This window comes from Pteronotus mesoamericanus, unplaced genomic scaffold, assembly GCF_021234165.1.
Source record: "Pteronotus mesoamericanus isolate MK-2021 breed Mesoamerican mustached bat unplaced genomic scaffold, CSHL_Meso_final contig_46, whole genome shotgun sequence".
Lineage (NCBI taxonomy): Eukaryota > Metazoa > Chordata > Mammalia > Chiroptera > Mormoopidae > Pteronotus > Pteronotus mesoamericanus.
Genome location: NW_026555170.1, coordinates 7,868,886 through 7,887,684, shown reverse-complemented (window position 1 = coordinate 7,887,684; position 18,799 = coordinate 7,868,886). Strand labels below are relative to the sequence as shown.

At 34.5% G+C, this 18,799-nt stretch overlaps 1 protein-coding gene across 2 annotated transcripts in view; it reads right to left on the bottom strand.

Annotated features, from left to right (window-relative positions):
* Positions 1–18,799, bottom strand: part of SCFD1 (sec1 family domain containing 1) — a 114,228-nt gene that overhangs the window by 11,309 nt on the left and 84,120 nt on the right. Inside the window, exons 20-24 of one of the 2 annotated variants that reach the window (XM_054577901.1) lie at positions 17,412–17,465; positions 12,783–12,835; positions 10,518–10,551; positions 9,563–9,628; positions 2,409–2,477 (exon numbers count right to left, since the gene is read on the bottom strand). In XM_054577901.1, coding sequence (XP_054433876.1) covers positions 2,409–2,477; positions 9,563–9,628; positions 10,518–10,551; positions 12,783–12,835; positions 17,412–17,465 — 276 coding nt within the window. The remainder of the gene's footprint in view (positions 1–2,408; positions 2,478–9,562; positions 9,629–10,517; positions 10,552–12,782; positions 12,836–17,411; positions 17,466–18,799) is intronic. The other variant, XR_008529511.1, reaches the window with a different exon arrangement.

Below are 18,799 nucleotides of genomic sequence, written 5' to 3'. Positions count from 1 at the left end.
ATAATACAAAGTAAGGCAGGAAGGAGGATCAGAGGAATACCAAATAGAAGAAAGGAAATAGTAAAATGGTAGCCCTAAATCCAATCATATAAATAATAAACCCCAAAGATCCAACTATATCCTACCTACAAGATATGCATTTGGATATAAATTCATAGGTAAGTTGAAAGTAAACAGATGGAAAAGTTATAATATGTAAACCATAAGAATGAGAAGGCTACAGTAGCTACGTTAGTATCAGATAAAACAGACTTCAATACAAAGATGTGCAGAGGAATACTGCATACTAACGAAAGGGTCCATCCATTAGGAAGATACAACAATCATATCGGTGTGTGTACCTAATAACAGAGCTACATTTACAAAAAGCATAAACTGATGGAACTAAAGGGAGGAAGCGACAATTCTACAATTCCAGTTGGAGATTTTAATATCAGTCTTTTAGTACCTGATCGAACTAGACCAAAAAAAAAAAAAAAAAAAATCAGTAAAAACACAGAATCTAACTACCTTAACCAAATTGCTATTTATAGAAACCTTCCCTCAAATTCTGCATAATGCATGTCCTTCATTAAGTACACAGGGAGTGTTTAGCAAAATAGACCTTATGTTGGGTCATAAATTTAAATTTTGATACAATGAAATTATGTGAATATTCTCTAGCCACAAGGGAATTAAATTAGAACTCAGTAAGAATAATATATATCTAGAAAACCCACTAATACTTGAAAATAATATATCCCTACATTATACATGGGTTAAAGAATAAAACACCAGTTAAATTAAAAATATCTCAAACAATGATTATGAAAATATAACATACCAACATTTATGGAATACTGCTAAAGCAGTGTTTGGCAAGATTTTTAATTTTATAGCTTTTTAAATGCTTATTTTAGAAAGAAAAACTAAAATTATTGATTTCATATTCCAACTTCATAAGCTAAGGAAGAGAATAAAGTAAATACAAAGTAATCAAAACAAAGGAAGTAAAGAGTTGAAATCAATGACTAGAAAATAAACAACAGAAAATTAGCACATACAACATCTGGTTCATTAGAAAAGATTAACAAAATTGAAAATCCTCTAGTTAACCTAAACAAGCAGACATTCTGTTTACATGATGTTCTAGGATAGGCAAAACTAATCCATAGTAGGAAAACATCAAAACAGTGTTGTTGGGCAGGGATTGGCTGGGAACGGCCATAAAGTAACCTTGTGGTGTGATGGTTCTGTATCTTTCTTCGTAGGGGTTTGGGTTACTCAGGTGAACATATCTGACAAAACTCAGGAATGTACACTTAAGATTTGTGTATTCACTGCTGTAAATTTAAACACCAAATGCTTAAACCCCCCCCCCCGAAACAATGAACTCTAGGTAACGGTATTGATACAGATGTGTTAAGGGGGAAGTGTACTGATATTTACAATTTACTTAAAACTAATAAAGTTGGAGTGATGAATAGAATCAATAATGCATAGATGGGTAGGTATCTTATAAAGAAAGCACAGTAAAACGGTAATCGGGAGTGTACATGTGCTCACTGCAAATTCTCCTCAACTTTTCCATATATTTGAAATCCTCATAATACCACTGGGCCACTGGAGTAAGAAAGTAATGTCAAAAAACGTATTAGGGCCCTGGATGGTGATCGATGTTTGTCTCTTTCATCAGTGTTTCTCCCTCTCTCTCTCCCTCCCCTCTCCTTCCCTCTCTCTAAAAATCAATAAGCAAGTTCTCAGGTGAGGATATAACTAAATAAATAAATATATAAAAGGGGAAAAAAGAAAAAATCATATTAGGAACCAGTGCTAATAATGAGTACAGGGAACAGTTACTATTTTTGTTGCAGTCAAGGCAAAGATAAGTAGACATTATTGATCAGTCTACTGAGCAACTCAGGTAGTTCAAGCTTAAAAGAGCTGAAGTTAATATAATTACTGACAACATTAGGGGGAACAATACTGAACCAATGTGTAGACTCTGCACACCTCAGCTACTGCTGTCATTAACTTTCAAGGTGAATGTAATTCCATTGTATCACCTGGGCACATTTGGTAGTAATGGCCCAAGAAAGTTACTTTATTTCTTAGCCCGATTTATGATATGCTTGGCAAAGACATAAATGTGGACAGTACGTAAGGAAATACTGAATTAAATTTTTCCTGAGTACACTACTCAAATTTTAAATTTTCTGAATTTACGTTTTTTATAGATTTGGGATATTGGAAATAGTGTTATTTACTAAAGTTTTCTTTACTGATGTTCATGGCAAAACCTTACATTTTTATAGCTCTATGGTTTCAGCTGGTTCAGATGAATATAATGATTCTCTTAATCTCTTTTGAAATATAACAACAGCAACTTAGGGGATGTTAACAGAAACAAACTGAAAAGGTATACTTACCTGTTTCAGGAACTGTGTGGCATTAAAAAGTTCACTGCAGCCATATAAAATGTGTTTCCCTTGTTTCCCCTGCAAAAATCACAGACAGAAAACAGATACAAGTAACAAGAATTCCCAAGAAAAGGGATTAAAGCCAGACCTTCTGTTATTCTTCAAGGTTTGTTTTTTTGGGGGGGGGGGGGTAGTGGTGGATTTTATCCTAAAATCGCATGGAATAAAGTGGTGAAGTGGCATAGTATTTTTTAAAAATATACATTATGGGACCCTACTGGTGACTTTTCTACTGGAAATATAAGGAATATGATGACTGCTATATTTCATAATTATCTATAAAATTACAGGTCAATATTCTTGCAATGTAGGATCTGTACTACTTGGAGAAAACATTCTTAGGCTTTTGTTATGTGGGAAGTAGGAGATGGTGCAAGCAGCATAGACTGTCATTTTAGTCTCATTTGTTCAATACAGTATTTATATGCTAATATACCCCATTCCATTTTGTATCAATAAATTTCATTTCTAACTTTGACAGAATGTGGGAACTCAATTACAGCAGTTAAAACTTTTCTACTAGGAATTTTGGTTAAGTCCTTAACGCTAAAATTTTTATATATTGTGAATTGAAGGTAACTTAGTAAGATTTCTTTTGTAATGTAAAACGTTTATTCCATAACAACAAATATAATTCATGAAGGTACAAAATAGTTACGGCTTTGTAATCCAAGAGAAGGGCAATTCTCTGTGATGTGTAAGTTACATAAACGTTGGTTGGATAAATGTCCTAGAACCGGCCATCTCTGAGAATACGACAACAGTCACACTTCACCCAATTTTTTCAAAATGAGCTGATATGTGCAGCAATTACACAGGGTCATAATATTGGGATTCTTGAAGCTACACAGGATATATTTACGTAAGACATGAATACAGGCAGAGGTCATCACATATAAGGACAAAGAAAGCATCAGAAAATATGAGAATGGTCCATAACTTCTAGACACAGTTCCCAGGATCCCATCTCAGTTGCACAGGACACATTTCATTTTTAAAGGGAGATACTTTGGTTCAGGGGAGCTCCAGTGTTGCCCAAGGAGGGGTCTTTGATACCTCTTTGGCCATATAGCCAAAGTCATAACAAGGCTCAATATCAGAAACAGAAAAACATGACAGAAACCAGGTACAAACCTCAATCTTTGTATTTTCTATTAAACAATGCTGTCAAGCTAGTGCAAGTTTCCCCCTGGTCCATCTTGGATACTAGCACATTTCATTCAGGATTGACCAAGTTTCTTTATCCATTCACCTACTGATGGGCATTTAGGTTGTTTCCATATCTTGGCTACTGTAAATAATGCTGTAATGAACATGGGGCTACATATATCTTTTGGCTTTCCATAGTGGCTGCACCAATTTACACACTCCCACCAATGGTGTACAAGGGTTCTCTCTTCTTGCTAACATTTGCTATTTTCTTGTCTTTTTGATGATAGCCATTCTAATAGGTGTGAGGTGGTATCTCATTGTGGTTTTGATTTGCATTTCCCTGATGATTAATGATGCTGAGCATCTTTTCATGCATCTGTTGGCCATTTGTATGTCTTCTTTGGAAAACTGTCTATTCAGATCCTCTGCTGATCTTTTAATTGGATTTTTAAATATTTTATGAGTTGTTCTTTATATATTTTGGATCTTAGCGCTGTATCAGATACATACTTGGCAAATATTTTCTCCCACTAATTTTGTTGATCATTTCCTTTCCTGTGCAAAAGCTTTTTAGTATGATGTAGTCCCACTTATTTATTTTTGCTTTTGGTGTCAGATTAAAAAAAAAAAATCATCACCAAGATTTATATCAAGGAGCTTATTGCCCCTGTTTCCTTCTAGGAGTTTTACAGTTTTGGGTCTTATGTGCAAGTCTTTAATCTGTTTTGAGTTAATATTTGTGTACGGTGTAAGACAGTGATCCAGTGTCATTCTTTTGTATGTGGCTGTCCTGTTTTCCTAAACATCATTTATTGAAAAGACTGTACTTTTTCCATTGTATATTATTGATACCTTTGCTGCAAATTAATTGACCATTTAGGTGTGGCTGTATTTCTGGGCTCTTTCTTCTGTTCCATTGATCTGTGTATCTGTATTTATGCCAATACCACACTGTTTTAATTACTATAGCCTTGTTTAAAATCAGGGAGCACAATACCTCCAGTTTTGTTCTTCTTTCTCAAGACTGCTTTGGCTATTGGGGCTTTTTTTTTTTGTAGTTTTATACAAATTTTTGGATTATTCTATCATTTTGAAAAATGCCATTGGAATTTAAATAGAAATGGCACCGAACCTGTAGATTTATTTGGGCAGTATGGACATTTTAACAATATTTACTCTTTCAATTCATGAGCACGGAATACCTTTCCTTTTATTTGGGTTTTCTTCAATTTCTTGTAGTTTTTAATATACAGGTCTCTTGCTTCCTTGGTTAAATTTATTCCCAGGTATTTACATCCCTTCATTCCCACTTTACTAAATAAATCAATTAGAATTACCATAGTATCTCCTTTGTCATTCCAGCAAAAATGGCACTTGCCCACTGTGTTGTGAATTGGTATAAATCAAGGGTCATACTAGATGATTCTCGATTAAAAGTATCTTTTAGGCACATTTGTTCCATATGACAAGGCTGTACTGACATGGGTTTCTAATGCGATAAGGGAGGCTGTCATAGACCTACTAGTCCACTTCCTCCTGAATGGGGCTGATAGGAAAAAAAGTTAGGACTGTTCACAACAAAGGAAAGAGTAAGACTCAAAGGGATTAAAAAAATAAAAACTTCCAGGACAATTAAACTGGCTGGCTTAGTAGCTACTAAAATTTAATTGCTCTATGAAAAACCTGTAACTAACATTATACTTAATGTGAAAGACTGAATACTTTGCCCCTAAGATCAGGAAAAAGATAAGGAGGCCTGCTCTTGACTCTTCTATTGAACATCTCTCCTGGCCAGGGTGGTTAGACAAGAAAAAGAAGGAAAAACATTCCAGACAGGATAAGGAAGAAGTTAAACCAATTCTATTCACAGATAACATAATCTTGTACATGTTACCCACTTAAAAAAAACTATTAGAACTATAACATAAGTTCAACAGGGTTGCAGGATACAAGATGAATATACAAAAATTAACTGGATTTCTCTACATTGGCAATGAACAAACCAAAAATGAAATTAAAAAAGCAGTTCCATTCCCAAATAGCATAAATAAATATGAATAAAATCAATGTAAGTACATAGCTTTCATTCTGAAAACAACAACAAAAACAACAAAAACTACAAAACAAAAAATTGTTGAAAGAAATTAAAGAATATCTAAGTATATAGAAAAACATCCCATGTCATGGATCATTAGACTTAACACTGTTAAATGAAAATATTCCCCAAACAGATCTATGGATTCAATGAAATTCCTCAGAATCCCAACTGACATTGACAAGCTGATTCTAAAATTTATATGGAATTGCAAAGGACCCAGAAATCCAAAATAGTCTTGAAAAAGAAGGATAAGTAGGAGGACTCTCACATTCTGATTTCAAAACAATGATATTGAAAATGATGTAGTACTGGCTCAAGGACAGACCTATGGTTCAATAGAATTGAGAGTCCAGAAATAAACCCATGCATGTAGGGTCAACTGATTTTCAATATGGCTGCCAACACAATTCAACTGAGAAAAAAACTAGTCTTTTCAATAAATGGGGACATTTATCCTGGGACAAACTGGATAGCCATATGCAAAAGAATGAACCTTACTTCATACTATACACAAAAATTAATTCAAATGGGTCAAAGACCTAAATGTAAGAGCAAAAACTGTAAAATCAGAAGAAACATAGCGGTAAGTCATCATAACCTGGGACCTGGCAAAGGATTCGTAATATGACACCAAAAGTATGAGCAACAAAATCAGACTTCACAAAAATAAAAAAAAACCCCAAACACTGGTACTTTAAAGGACACCATTTAGAAAGTTAAAAAACAACCCACAGAATGGGATAAATTATTTGCAAATCACATATCTGATAAATGACATGTATCTAGAGTATATAAAGAACTCTTATAACTCAATAATAGAAATGCAAAATTACCCAATTAAAAAAATGAGCAAAGGATCTGAATAAACATTTCTCCAAATAAGATATATAAATGTTCAATAAGCACATGGAATGATGCTTGACATCATAAGTCATTAGGGAAATGCAAATCAAAACCACAAATAAGACACCACACTTCACACCCGCTAGGCCAGCCAGGATCAAAATGATATCAAGTGATGGTGAGAAATCAGAACCCTTATACACCGCTGGTAGGAATGTAAAATGATGTAGTCACTTTGGAAAATAGTCTGATAGTTCCTCAATAGGTTAAACAATGTTATGATTACCCAGCAACTCCACTCCTAGGAATATACACCAAAGAGAAATGAAAACATTGACACAGAATTACTCTGCATCATTATCTATGGTTCCAGGTGGACAGAAACAGGTTTTACACACTTGGTGACTGAATCAAACATCTTCAACAGCATTAGAGGCCATCGCAAAGACTACTTCAATTTGGACCTGCTTTTTACCTATAACTTCGTAAAGAAACTGATTTTGCTGCAGGTGCAGTTCAACAGTGTGCTTAAGGAGCATCCTATATACTAGATTGACTGATTTCATACCTTACCAACCACAATGTAGTGCACTGAAAATTGAACAGACAATTGAAACACCTACTCTCTAAATTGGCCATATTTCTTACTAATAAAAGACAGAAAGAATGGCTTGCATGATGGAATGTGTGTTAAAACATAACAGGCATATAATTAAAGAGGGAAATCAACACTGGATAGAGTATTGAGATACTGCAGGGAAAATAAGAGAGGGGAGAAGAGGGGTATTAACACAGAAACTAACAGAGACTTCTGCATTTCCAAAAATTGTTCTTTTGCCTTGATCCTGTGGCACAGGGACACAAATTATATTTACAAGTTATGAGGAAAGGATCAATTGCAAACATGACACCAAGACAACACCTCTAAATCTGGCTGAGGAGTGCAGGAATGGGCTGTTTCTTCTTTTCATCTCTCTTAACTGGGATTAATGATTTCTGCATCTTTCCTAATCAGTGGACAAGACAGTCCTTTATGCTCGCACTTCATATGACTGGGAATGTGCAAAGGAGAGAGTGCTGGCCAGTCTCACAGTGCTGCCAGCTTCATAAATCAGTTGTCTGGCTGAATCTGACAGTCTTCTAAGCCAGGGGCCAAGCTGTGGGTAAAAATTAATGATGAAAGAAAGAAGGAGAAGTCTTGACTCTCAGAAAGGGAGCCAATAAGTTAATGCTAAAAGGGAAAGCTAACATTATGTTGGTACTTTGAAGAGGCTGAGAGAAGGAAAATCATACTCAGCTACATCTACAGACACCCTTAAGGCTTGCAGAAATTGCCTCCCTTATTTGAAGCTAGAGGTCCAAGATCGGGCCCAGGAAGTTTAAGGAAGATTTACTCTGCAGTTATTCAGTTATCTTAATGACGCTAAAAACATCTAGGGGATAAACAGAGTAATTTTAATGTTTCTTCTTTTGCAGGTTCTCATTTTACAGGTTTCATATATTTTAAAGGATCCCTTTAGAGAGGCAAAATTAGGATACTGTTGCTGTTCAAATGATTGCAAAAGATGTTGCTCAAAATCAGAGTCAAAGACCACTGTGTACAATTTCTATAAACGTAAGTGGTGATTTGTTTAGAAAGGTGCCTGGATACAGAGACATTAAAATATCTGCTATATGCCTGACTAGTCATAGTTCACACTGGAATGTTTGGTAAACTGCAATGTTTCCTTAAAGTTATACTTGCACTTCGGTCACTACACTACACAAATGATTTAGTATTTTGGTATATATCCTTGTTTTTTCTGTTCCATAAATGTGAAAAAGAAAAAAAAAGATGTAGAAAGAATGCTGACAAGTGTAATTAAGAAAGCTGAACCAAGAATGGGGGTGTGTGGAATGTATAAGCACAGGATTAATTGCAGCTGGTCTGTAGCAACTCTGTGTTTAGCCTTGGGAACACTTCGAACCAGTCATGTGCTTGGTCAAAACTGAATGAAACAACTAGTGATTAATATAGTCCTGTGCAAGGGGCATGGACAGACCACGAGACAACTTGCTCTAGCCTGTCAGAACTGTTTTTAGAAATTACACAGCTTGCACCTGGTTTCTGTTATGTTCTCTTGGTTTCCGCTTTTGACCCTGGTAATGCAGCTGATTCTGATGCCTCCTGAGACTAAGGTACCTTACATAGATCTTGGTAGTTTACATTCTGAAGATGAAATATGTCCTCTGCAAATGAAATAGGATCCCAGCAGATGTGCCCAGTAGTTTGAAGCTTTGTGGTATCTGCCTACGTATTTTTTGATTTTCTTTCTCCTGCTGTACTAAAATTTCTATCTTTATTAAAACCTCACGTAACATAGGATGTAAGGAATGATCATTGATTAATGTTAAGTGAATAAATGAAGATTACAACATATCATTTTAACAATCACTAATTCCATTGGCCCTACATTTTAATGGCATTTTTGCTCTTCAAGTCCTACCCTTTCCTTCACATCTCTCTGCTTAGTTGTCTGTTACTCCCTGATGCTGTCTGCTCTGAACACTACTTCCCTGCTAATTTACCTCTAAAGCCCTTGTTTGCTGAAAAGGCAGACATTCTACATTTGTTAGAAGTATGTTACTGATTTAAGTCAACAAGGGTGGGAGAAAAGTGCTTATGATTCAATAAATGTGTCTGGTAAATCATTTCACCAAGGGAGGCTTTTGGAAGAGGGGCTTACCTGAGGTCTCCAAACATTTAAAGTCAAATTAAGATAGATAGCTGCAAAGTACATTACATCAAAAAGATACATTCCATATCACATACAATTTTAGATGAGAAATGAATGTGACAGGAATAAAAAACAATGAATATATGGGTAGTTCCCTTGTATGCAGGATTTTTAAACTACCTTTAGAAAAGGGGCTATGCAAGAATCATGAGAGCCCCCTAGAGAATGCTAGAACTCTAAAGACAGAATCACTATGAAACATCAAATGACAGAATGAAAAGGCCTACATATACCTTTATGTAGTCAACAAGATTTTGATACTCAATGTAGTTGCCTCCTCCCACCACAAAAACAATTGCCTAAAATGCAAACAAAAACAAAATAGGTAAGTTAAAATAGTTAAAACAGTATTTTAATTTTCAAGCATCAGGGTTTTTAGGCTGATTTCACAATTTAGGTTAAAAAAAAATACTAGCTGGCAAAGGTCATATACATGCCTGACGATACCTCAACTCTAAAGAAATTTGTTTCTAAAAGTCTATAAATTTATAAATTTCTAATGTCTGTTGAGAAGTAAATGAGGTAGAGAATTTTCAGAAAAAAGTTAGAGGAAATAAACCACATTCTTCACTTAAGTAATAGCAAACAAATCCACATGCTTTCTCCAAAGGCATTTTTGAAGTTATTTATTGTAGGTAGAAAAGAAAACAGAACACCTAGCATTTGTATAATTTCTAATATACATGGTGGGGAAAAGGTAGATTACAGTTGCTTGTGTGGAAAATGATACAATAATTAATAAACAATAACCACAAGAATAAACTGTTTTGCATCCTCACAACTGTAAACCTACCTTTGCTCCACCCTGTATATTCTTTACTATATTTATTTTTATTAAGAAATTTCTTTGTATTTCAAATGAAAACAGCTGTGATATTGTCATAAAAGTCTGGAATCCAATAAATTCCAAACATGCAGACTTTCTTAAAGACTTCTTTTTCTGAGAATTACTTAATTTTGGGTCAGTTTTAAGCTTGAGTGATTCTCAGTATAAGCAGCTTTGTAAATCAGAAAAGCGTAGTTGCTAAGAATTCTTTTTAAAAGAATTGTGGGCACATGGAATTAGATTCATGAAGACTGCCCTACAGACATCGTAAGAAAGCCATGTTTAGGACGAAGATCTTCCTGACTGCTCGGTCACCTTTTCATCTTTCCTTTTTAGGGGTAGATTATTTTTATGGAACCTACCTCTTGGAATGGATTTTTATTCCTTGGAACTGAGCTGTAACAAAGAAAAACCATACTGAAAATTTCACCCAAGGCTTTTCTGATGGATAAAAATAAGCATGGGAAAAACACATGCACGCACACACAATCAGGTATTTACAATTCTTCCTCCTTCACCTTCTTGGAGGGGTAGGTCCTTTAGTTTTGTGTAGTCAGGTAATGAGTTGGGATGCAGAAGAAGAATATAGAAGAGGTCCATGTCTCAGTGTCTAAAAGGAAATGGACACTTTGCTGACTTTAAAATAAAATTCTAGGAGACTGAGCAGGAGAAGGAAAGGCTAAGCAGCACTGTCCTAAGGAGTGAAAGTCTGTGTATAAGGTGAGTTGATAAAGTATATATTTTAGTGGTAAATTATATAAAATTTTACCATACTCAACATAATATTACAGTATCTCTACATTTGTGGAAAAAACTATGTAGATACATGTAGGGGAAGGATAACCACTTAGGAAAGAAAGGGGGATGGGAGGAGGGGTCTGCATTTGCTGTAGTTTATTTCTTTATATATCTTTATATGTTAATCATACATATAAATTATATGTTTATTTGTATATTTATAATATATTTTTAAAATACTTTCTTGGTGTCCAACAGGTCTTTTAATAATGATGGTTTTCAAAGTTCTGTGATTATGATATATATTGTTTTGAGTGCCAAAATAGGCTATATAAAGAGAACTTGGTTTTTCCTCAGGAGCAACATTTGAAAATCCCAACCAAGAGAAGAGAGCTATTATAACTTCCCTTAATTATTCAGAGGTAGATTCCACGGTTTTATCATCTTTCCCCACTTTCTACGGCCCATCTAAACATTCCAGAGAAGGGACCAGAACCCCACCTGATTGAAACATCTCCTGAGTAGTTAACTCCCTCCTAGAGTGCTTTAAGTTCTTCTAAGAGCAGACATGGAGTGAGGAGGGGTGAAACTTAAATATTGAATAGCACAGCATTACTGGGTACTAATAACCAAAGTCTCATTGTGACGAGATAGCTCAGGAGAAGCAAAGTCTCATAAAAGTGAAAGCCTGTAACTCCTCTGTCTCATCAACGGCAGTATTCTCCCTCATTATCATACAAAAAACTCAAGTCAGATGAAGAGTTTCTCAGTAAGTTTCTAAGAAAAACATATTTACTTGTTAGCCATATGCAAATACAAGGAAGGAAAAAAAAGTAACCTGGGAAATACCAAGATAGGAAAAGAGTTGTACAATCCACCTTTTTAAAGGGTATACTCAGTGGGTTTTAGTATACTTACAGTGTTGTAAAACCAATTTCAGAACTTTTCTATCATCCCCAAAGAAGCCCTATACCCAGTAGCTATCACTTTTCATTTTCTCTCTCCCATAATTTATTCTTTGGCAAATTCCTTCTTACCAGCTGCAATCAGCAGCTTCTTTCGTAACATTGGTAATATTTCGAGTAAGTTCAGAAGAAATAAGGATAACGTTTTAAGTTACCAAAACAACCAATCAACCATCTAGTGATTAGAATACCTGTGCCGACCACCTACAAAGATGTGAAGGACTGGGGTAAAAGCAAAGACAAAGCTCTAAAGATCCCAAACATAAGGTATAAAGCAAGAAAGCAGCTTCACCCAAGTTCTGGTGCTAGAGACAACAATTTCAAGGTTTTTCTCTGTCCTAAATCGGCCTTTTCTTTCTCTGCATTTGTAGGCTATTTTGCATACCACCATGAATTAATTCTTGAAAAACAATTTTTATAATAAACAAGTACCTTATCACAGCATTTTTGTTATAAAATGTAGAAATTATCCACAGAGTATCTTGTTGCCATAAATAAGTATTTACAATCCATAGCAACTTAAGAGTAAATAGACCAGTTAAATTAAAAAACAACAAAATCTGGTATCTAATAAAGCCAATTTTTTTCATATTGGTCCCCGATAAATTAAGAATATTGATTGATTAACAGATTATCCAAATTCCCCCTCCTGCTACAGCTTGTAATACCACCATTATTTCACTAAAAACAAAACAAAAAAACATCTAGGGGTATTTTTTCCATGGGTACAAAATGATTTAGGTATAATTACCAGTGATTATCTCTGGGTAATGAGATTATACATACTGTTTACTTACCAGTATTCTATGTAGTTTGAATTTTTAATATTAAGCAGTTATTGATTTATACCAAAAAATCAGTTATGTTATTTCCAGTCTTGACAGGGGTGGGGGAACCTACAACAAACACAAAAGAACTGCTTACCTGTCATTGCCCCGTAGCATTTTGGGATCAAAATATCTATAGTCATCAGTTTCCTATTAAAAAAATAGAATTTTACCATAACTATGAAATTTCTTTTCAGAAATGTACAGTGGCTGAGTAATTTAAGGAGTCTATTAATTTGATAGAATGTGTAACCACCACCACAACCACCATTCACCAAGCATTTACTATGTGTTAAGCATTATTCTAATGTTTTCAATAGAATTACTTAATCTGGTAATATTTATGAGGTTATTATTATCCCTCTTTTTCAGGTGTGTAAGCTGGAGTACAGAGTGAGCATATAACTTTCCTAAGGTCACATGATCAGTAAGTAATGCTAACTGCAGGATTTGAGCACGGGTAGTCTAGTTTTAATGCCCAAGCTCTTAACCCCTAGGCTCCTTGAAAATATGAGGCCTGTCTGGAAAAAGTCCAGCCACTGTTAATATAATGAGAATGCTTTGTGTGACAGCAATGTAACCTGGCAGCCCGGAAGGGACTGGAATGTGCACATATGTGAACAATGACAACTTCACTGAACTAGTCAGGGGGGTGGTAGATACCACTGAGTGAGCATGTGTATCGTGCGGCTGTCACATTCAAAATGACTGTGCAAGTAGAGCAACAAATCTGCATCCGATTTTGCGTTAAGCTTGAACATCCCTCCATGGAAGCTATTTGGATGATTCAGAGGGCTGCAGCTGTGGGCAGCTGGTGATTGGCAGCTTCATCAGGACAACACGCCTGTCCTTCTCATGCAGAGTTTTTTGGCAAAACATCCCATCACCCAGGTGATTCAGCCCCCTACAGCCCACATTTGGTGCCTGGTGACTTCTGGCTTTTCCCAAAACTAAAATCACCTTTTATGTGGGAGAGGGGGTGTAGGCAGGGCAGGGGAGAGCAATGGGGGAGAAATGGGGAGAACTGTAATTGAACAATAAAAAAAATCTATATATTAAAAAAAAGAAATGTGGAAAACATGCCAAGATGACTTTGAGTGGCTCCTGGACAAACTCATACAAAATTATGTAATTACATGGCTTTTTTTAAACAAGTATTAAAAAGCATACTGCTATCTCAAAAAAAAAAAAAAAAAAAAAAACCACACACACACACAAAACACCTTTGAAAGGGAAGAGATTTCAGACCATTGATGAGATTCTGGAAAATACGACAGGGCTGCTGATGGCAATTGGGAGAACTGTGTGAGGTCTCAAAGTGCCTACTTTGAAGAGGACTGAGGTGCCATTGTCCGTACGTGCAATGTTTCTTTTATCTTGAATCTTTTTCGATAAATGTCTGTTTTTCATATTACATGGCTGGATACCTTCTGGATAGACCGTGTATATATTTTATAAGTTATGTAATTTTGTTTTTAGAATTTTATTATATTATCATTATTTGTCCACGACTTTATTGGAATGTATACAATACCTAATAAAGGTTCACAATCTCTCTTATTTAAAACATTTGGAGTTAGGTATATTTTGGAATTTTGAATTTTAAAGTAATTTTAGAAAGATATCGTGCATAAACTGTACATGTTACACTCCCAGGGGGCAGCACCCATCGTCTAACATGTTAATATTTCTGCAGCTAAATAGAAATTAACATAAAGTGGGATAAATAAAAACTATAAAGAGCCTCAACTTGAATTAAGGTTAGGTTTTGCCACCAAATGAATTACATAAAATCTTTTAGTTTTCAGAACTTTTTGGACTTTAGAAAAGATAGATAGGGGCTGTGGACCTCGTCTAAATTGGAAACTAGTTTTCTGATATTAAAGGAGTTGGAAAGTACTGCTTTACTGTTTATGATATAATCACTTCCTAATCTCTGCCTCCCTCTTAGCTACCATGGCCCAATCAGCCAAAGGAACTTTTTCTTTTCTGAAGTGTTGTATGGCACTACGCAAACCTGACTGAGGACAAATTATGCGAGTTGTCACTATCATGTCTGGTACTCAGTGGTCAACAGTGCTAATGTATCACAGAACTCTCAGTGAACCCAAACATAGTGTCAGAATCCATTAATACTTTGCTGCAGGAAACCACTAACAGCTAGATTTACAAGGCAAGATAAAACCTATCTGATACAGCCTTATCTCTTTCTTTCAATTTATTCAATTAAGACATCACAAAAGAGAACATTTCATTAACATATGTAAATGATAAGAATGGATTCAGAATTATCTTACAGCATTTTAAAGCCTTTCAGATAATACACATTTGAGATTACTAGCTAGGTCTCAGTCCATTTGCTAATCTCATCAATGCCTCTAAATGAATTTATCTGAAAACAGGAAAGGGATCAGAAAAAGTGTAAGCAGCTGCCTCACCTAGCGGATAGGTGAAAAAATGCTTTCAAAACAGAAAGAATTTATTCCATATTTTGCTGTGTATAATGCGTACTTTTTTGCCCAAAATTTGAGGGAAAAATAAGGATGTGCATTATACATGGGTAGTGCTAATTCCATATCTATATAAATGCTTTTAATTTTTTTATTTATGCTTATGCATTAAAAGTGTAACTCTAGAAAGCAATAACGATATCTGAATGCAAAATAATACCCTGGAATATGGTTATTGGTTTTGTTTCTAAATATAAATAAATAACTGATTTAAAAAATTAAAACAAAAGATTTTTTTCCCTGAAAGTTTGGGCTAAAAACATGGGTGCACATTGTATGTGGCAAAACATGGTACTTTTTCTAATTAAAGTATCTGTCTGTAATAATGTTCCTTCAATTATGAATTAAGAGTCAATAGAACTAATGAACTGATACAACTTGGAGAAACACCTGAATTAAGACTCATAATTTAGCAATCCATGTGTCTATGACAGAGACTTGCAGAAGGCACGTGTATGGTGGAATGAGCAGTATGCAAAAATACAGATTAACAGGTTTTGGGCTCCAGTTCTGCTACTAAACATGATGTGACTTGGGTAAAGTCACTTAACATTGCTTGGTTTCCTCTCTTCCATTTCCAAAATTTACTTCTAATGTTTCCTTAAACTCTAAAGTTTCGTGAAGGTCACAGCTCTTGCCCGCAATGATACAGCAGAGGCGAAAAATGTGGCCTGTCCAGTTCTGCCATTTATTAGCTGTGTGTCCTTGGGCAAAATAATTGGCCCCACTGTGCCACAGTTTTCTCATCTATAAAACAGGAATAATAATAAAATGGTATTTTTCTTAGAAGATTCTGAAAAGGATCAAATGAGGCAGCCTATAAAAAATGTTTTGAATGGTTCTTGGCACCTACGTGTGCAATAAATGTTAGATATTACCATTATTACTGTCGTTATTCATCATCTCAACTTCAAGATTAGGGACAGAAATAAAATATACTAAACTCCCTTAACCCCTTGTAGATTTGGCATCTTTCTAAAATTTTGCACTTATTTATATTTTATTCTTTATTATTGTTTGGAATATTTACTGTCTATAATAAAGCAGTATTCTCTAAGATAATTAGTTATAAATGTATACTGCTTGCAGGCTTTTTGAGAGCTCCTTCTTCATATTTTCTAGGAGGTAGTAAGAAAGCCTAATATTACTACACTGCATGCCACTTTCACTATTTTGGTTCCTAGATGGAAGAACCCTATTGTTTCTAGCTTATTATTATAGACAATTCTCTTACTCCTCTCATAATTCTAACTGCCCTTTTTGGGGACGATTTGTTACAGTTTCTTTGTTTTCACATGGGCAGATTTTAAAATTTGTTTTTGTTAATTGTCTTTAATACCATTATAATCATGTTTTAATAATTACAAAAAATTACTCATTAATCTGAAGATTCTGTTCTAATTCTCTTTCTTAGCATACCCAAGTTTCCATAGGAATATGTAATTCAAAACAAAAGGTACTTTTAATGCGCAGGTGCATCAAGTTTTTAGTACAAACGCATGTTTAGGATCTTAATCCTCGCTACCAAAGGCTATAATGATCCAGATCAACCCACACCAGGGTATTGTTGGGATTGGGATCGTGCTGCCTTTCTCAACTACTGACTCTGGTGAAGATAACCACTCTCTAGTTGCCACAGTAACAAGCTGGGCTGTTTTATAAAACAGATTACGGAATTTTTACATTCCTTTCTTGATTTGTAGCTTGTAAATCCATTCTTTAAATAAATGCTAACAACATTTACTTATTTGTCTCTTCACCCGACAATTTCTCTCTCAATTTAGTTTTCAGATCCAAAGAATTGAGTACCACCTGAATACATGCATTTAAAAATTCCATTATGCATTCCTCTTCTAATTTAACTTTCAGACAACTGGTCTGGTACTCTTTATATTATACCAGCTGATGCTTACTAGTCTTTTTCATTTACAGAAACTTGATCCTTAGGATATGTTTTACATTGTTATACATATAGAATATAAGTTACATTTAATTTGGATGAGAACTGGCCATAATGGAGGTAAGAGTAGCTGAGACACCAATTCTCATTATCTGCAATAGTGGCTAAACTGGCTTTTTGAGAACATGGACTCTTTTCTTTCCCTCATGTAGTCTATTGTGATTAAGGTCATAACACACTCAAATTTTATTGTCTTTAATACAGTCAGTTTAATACATTTAAGAATTTTACAAGTATAATGTTATGTGCTACTCACAGGGTTTGACTTCATCTCCATGAGATTGTCTAAAATGCGAGTAACAGGTAGATTCTGTGGAAAAGATTAGTATTTTTCATGAGAATAACAAATCAAAGTTCCTTATTTTCAAAACAACTTAATCATGCTACAGTTAAGTATGCTTACCTTTCAATTAAACACATTCTAAGTTTAAGCATTTGTGAATGGTTTCATATACATAAATACCATTGGAACTACTCAAGCTCCATAGAAAAATATAATTCTAAATCAAAAGTTCCTTTTAGTGTGTAGGTGTATCAAGTTTTTATTACAAATACATGTTTGAGCTTTTTACTTTGCTAGATGTTTGCTTTTTAATATTAGCAATTGCAAGCTTTTGTTTTTGATCACACAAGATTCCCAATGTTACTTTTTCATTTCCTTTCCCCAAATTTTAAATTTGTTTAAATACAGAACTTAATATTTGTGAAAAAGAGATTAAATGACCTAACAGCGTTCTTTCATTTCTAATGTATATTCTTCTAAGCTAAAAAGATACTCGTGCTCTTTAAAAAAATGGGGAAATGAATATATACAAACTTCACTGACCATTTTTATTTTGCCTGGGATAAATAAAATTTTCAATGACATACTGCAATGTCTTCTTACAGAACAAATTCCACCTTGCACATGAAATGTGTAACACTGGTGTTGGACTTTAGACATGCTTACATGCATTGGGATAAGGAATACTATTGTTACATTTCCATCTGATGATTTTTATCATTATTTTGAAAATAACACATGGAGTATAGAATATTTACTATGTGACTATTACACCTATTTAAAGTGCATTCCTACAGGGGTGGTATTCTGCCCACTCTGAACTAGTATTTCCTTTATGAACAGTACAGGATGTTCTGGAAAAAAGTTTTGTATCTTCATACAACAAAGGCAACATTAAATCTGATTAAATAACACATATTTTACAAGGAGTTTTACTTTCCTTAGGCCATAAAACATTTTATTATAACTAATATAGACTATCACTAAGAAAATTACTGCTTTGCACAAACAGAAAATAAGCATTTTTTCTTTGACTTCCCCTGGATTGGCAAGTAAAAGCCTTTTAAAATCATGTTAGGCAAGTAAAATTAAAACTATTTCATTATTCTCTGATATTTGTGTTGACTAGAAACTTTTAAATATAAACATAAGGAGCAAATGCTCAACCTGACTAAATGTGTTTCCTGAATTCTATTTAGAATTAAAAAAAAAGTAGCACAAAATTTTACCTTTTAAGTTTTGTTTCAAATAAAATTGAGCTTGTTCTTGTAAGAATAAGTATTAACCATGACTTTTCTCTAAAGAATAATGGTGCAGATTTAAATCTAGAAAAATGCTTTACCCAAAAGAAAAACCTACAG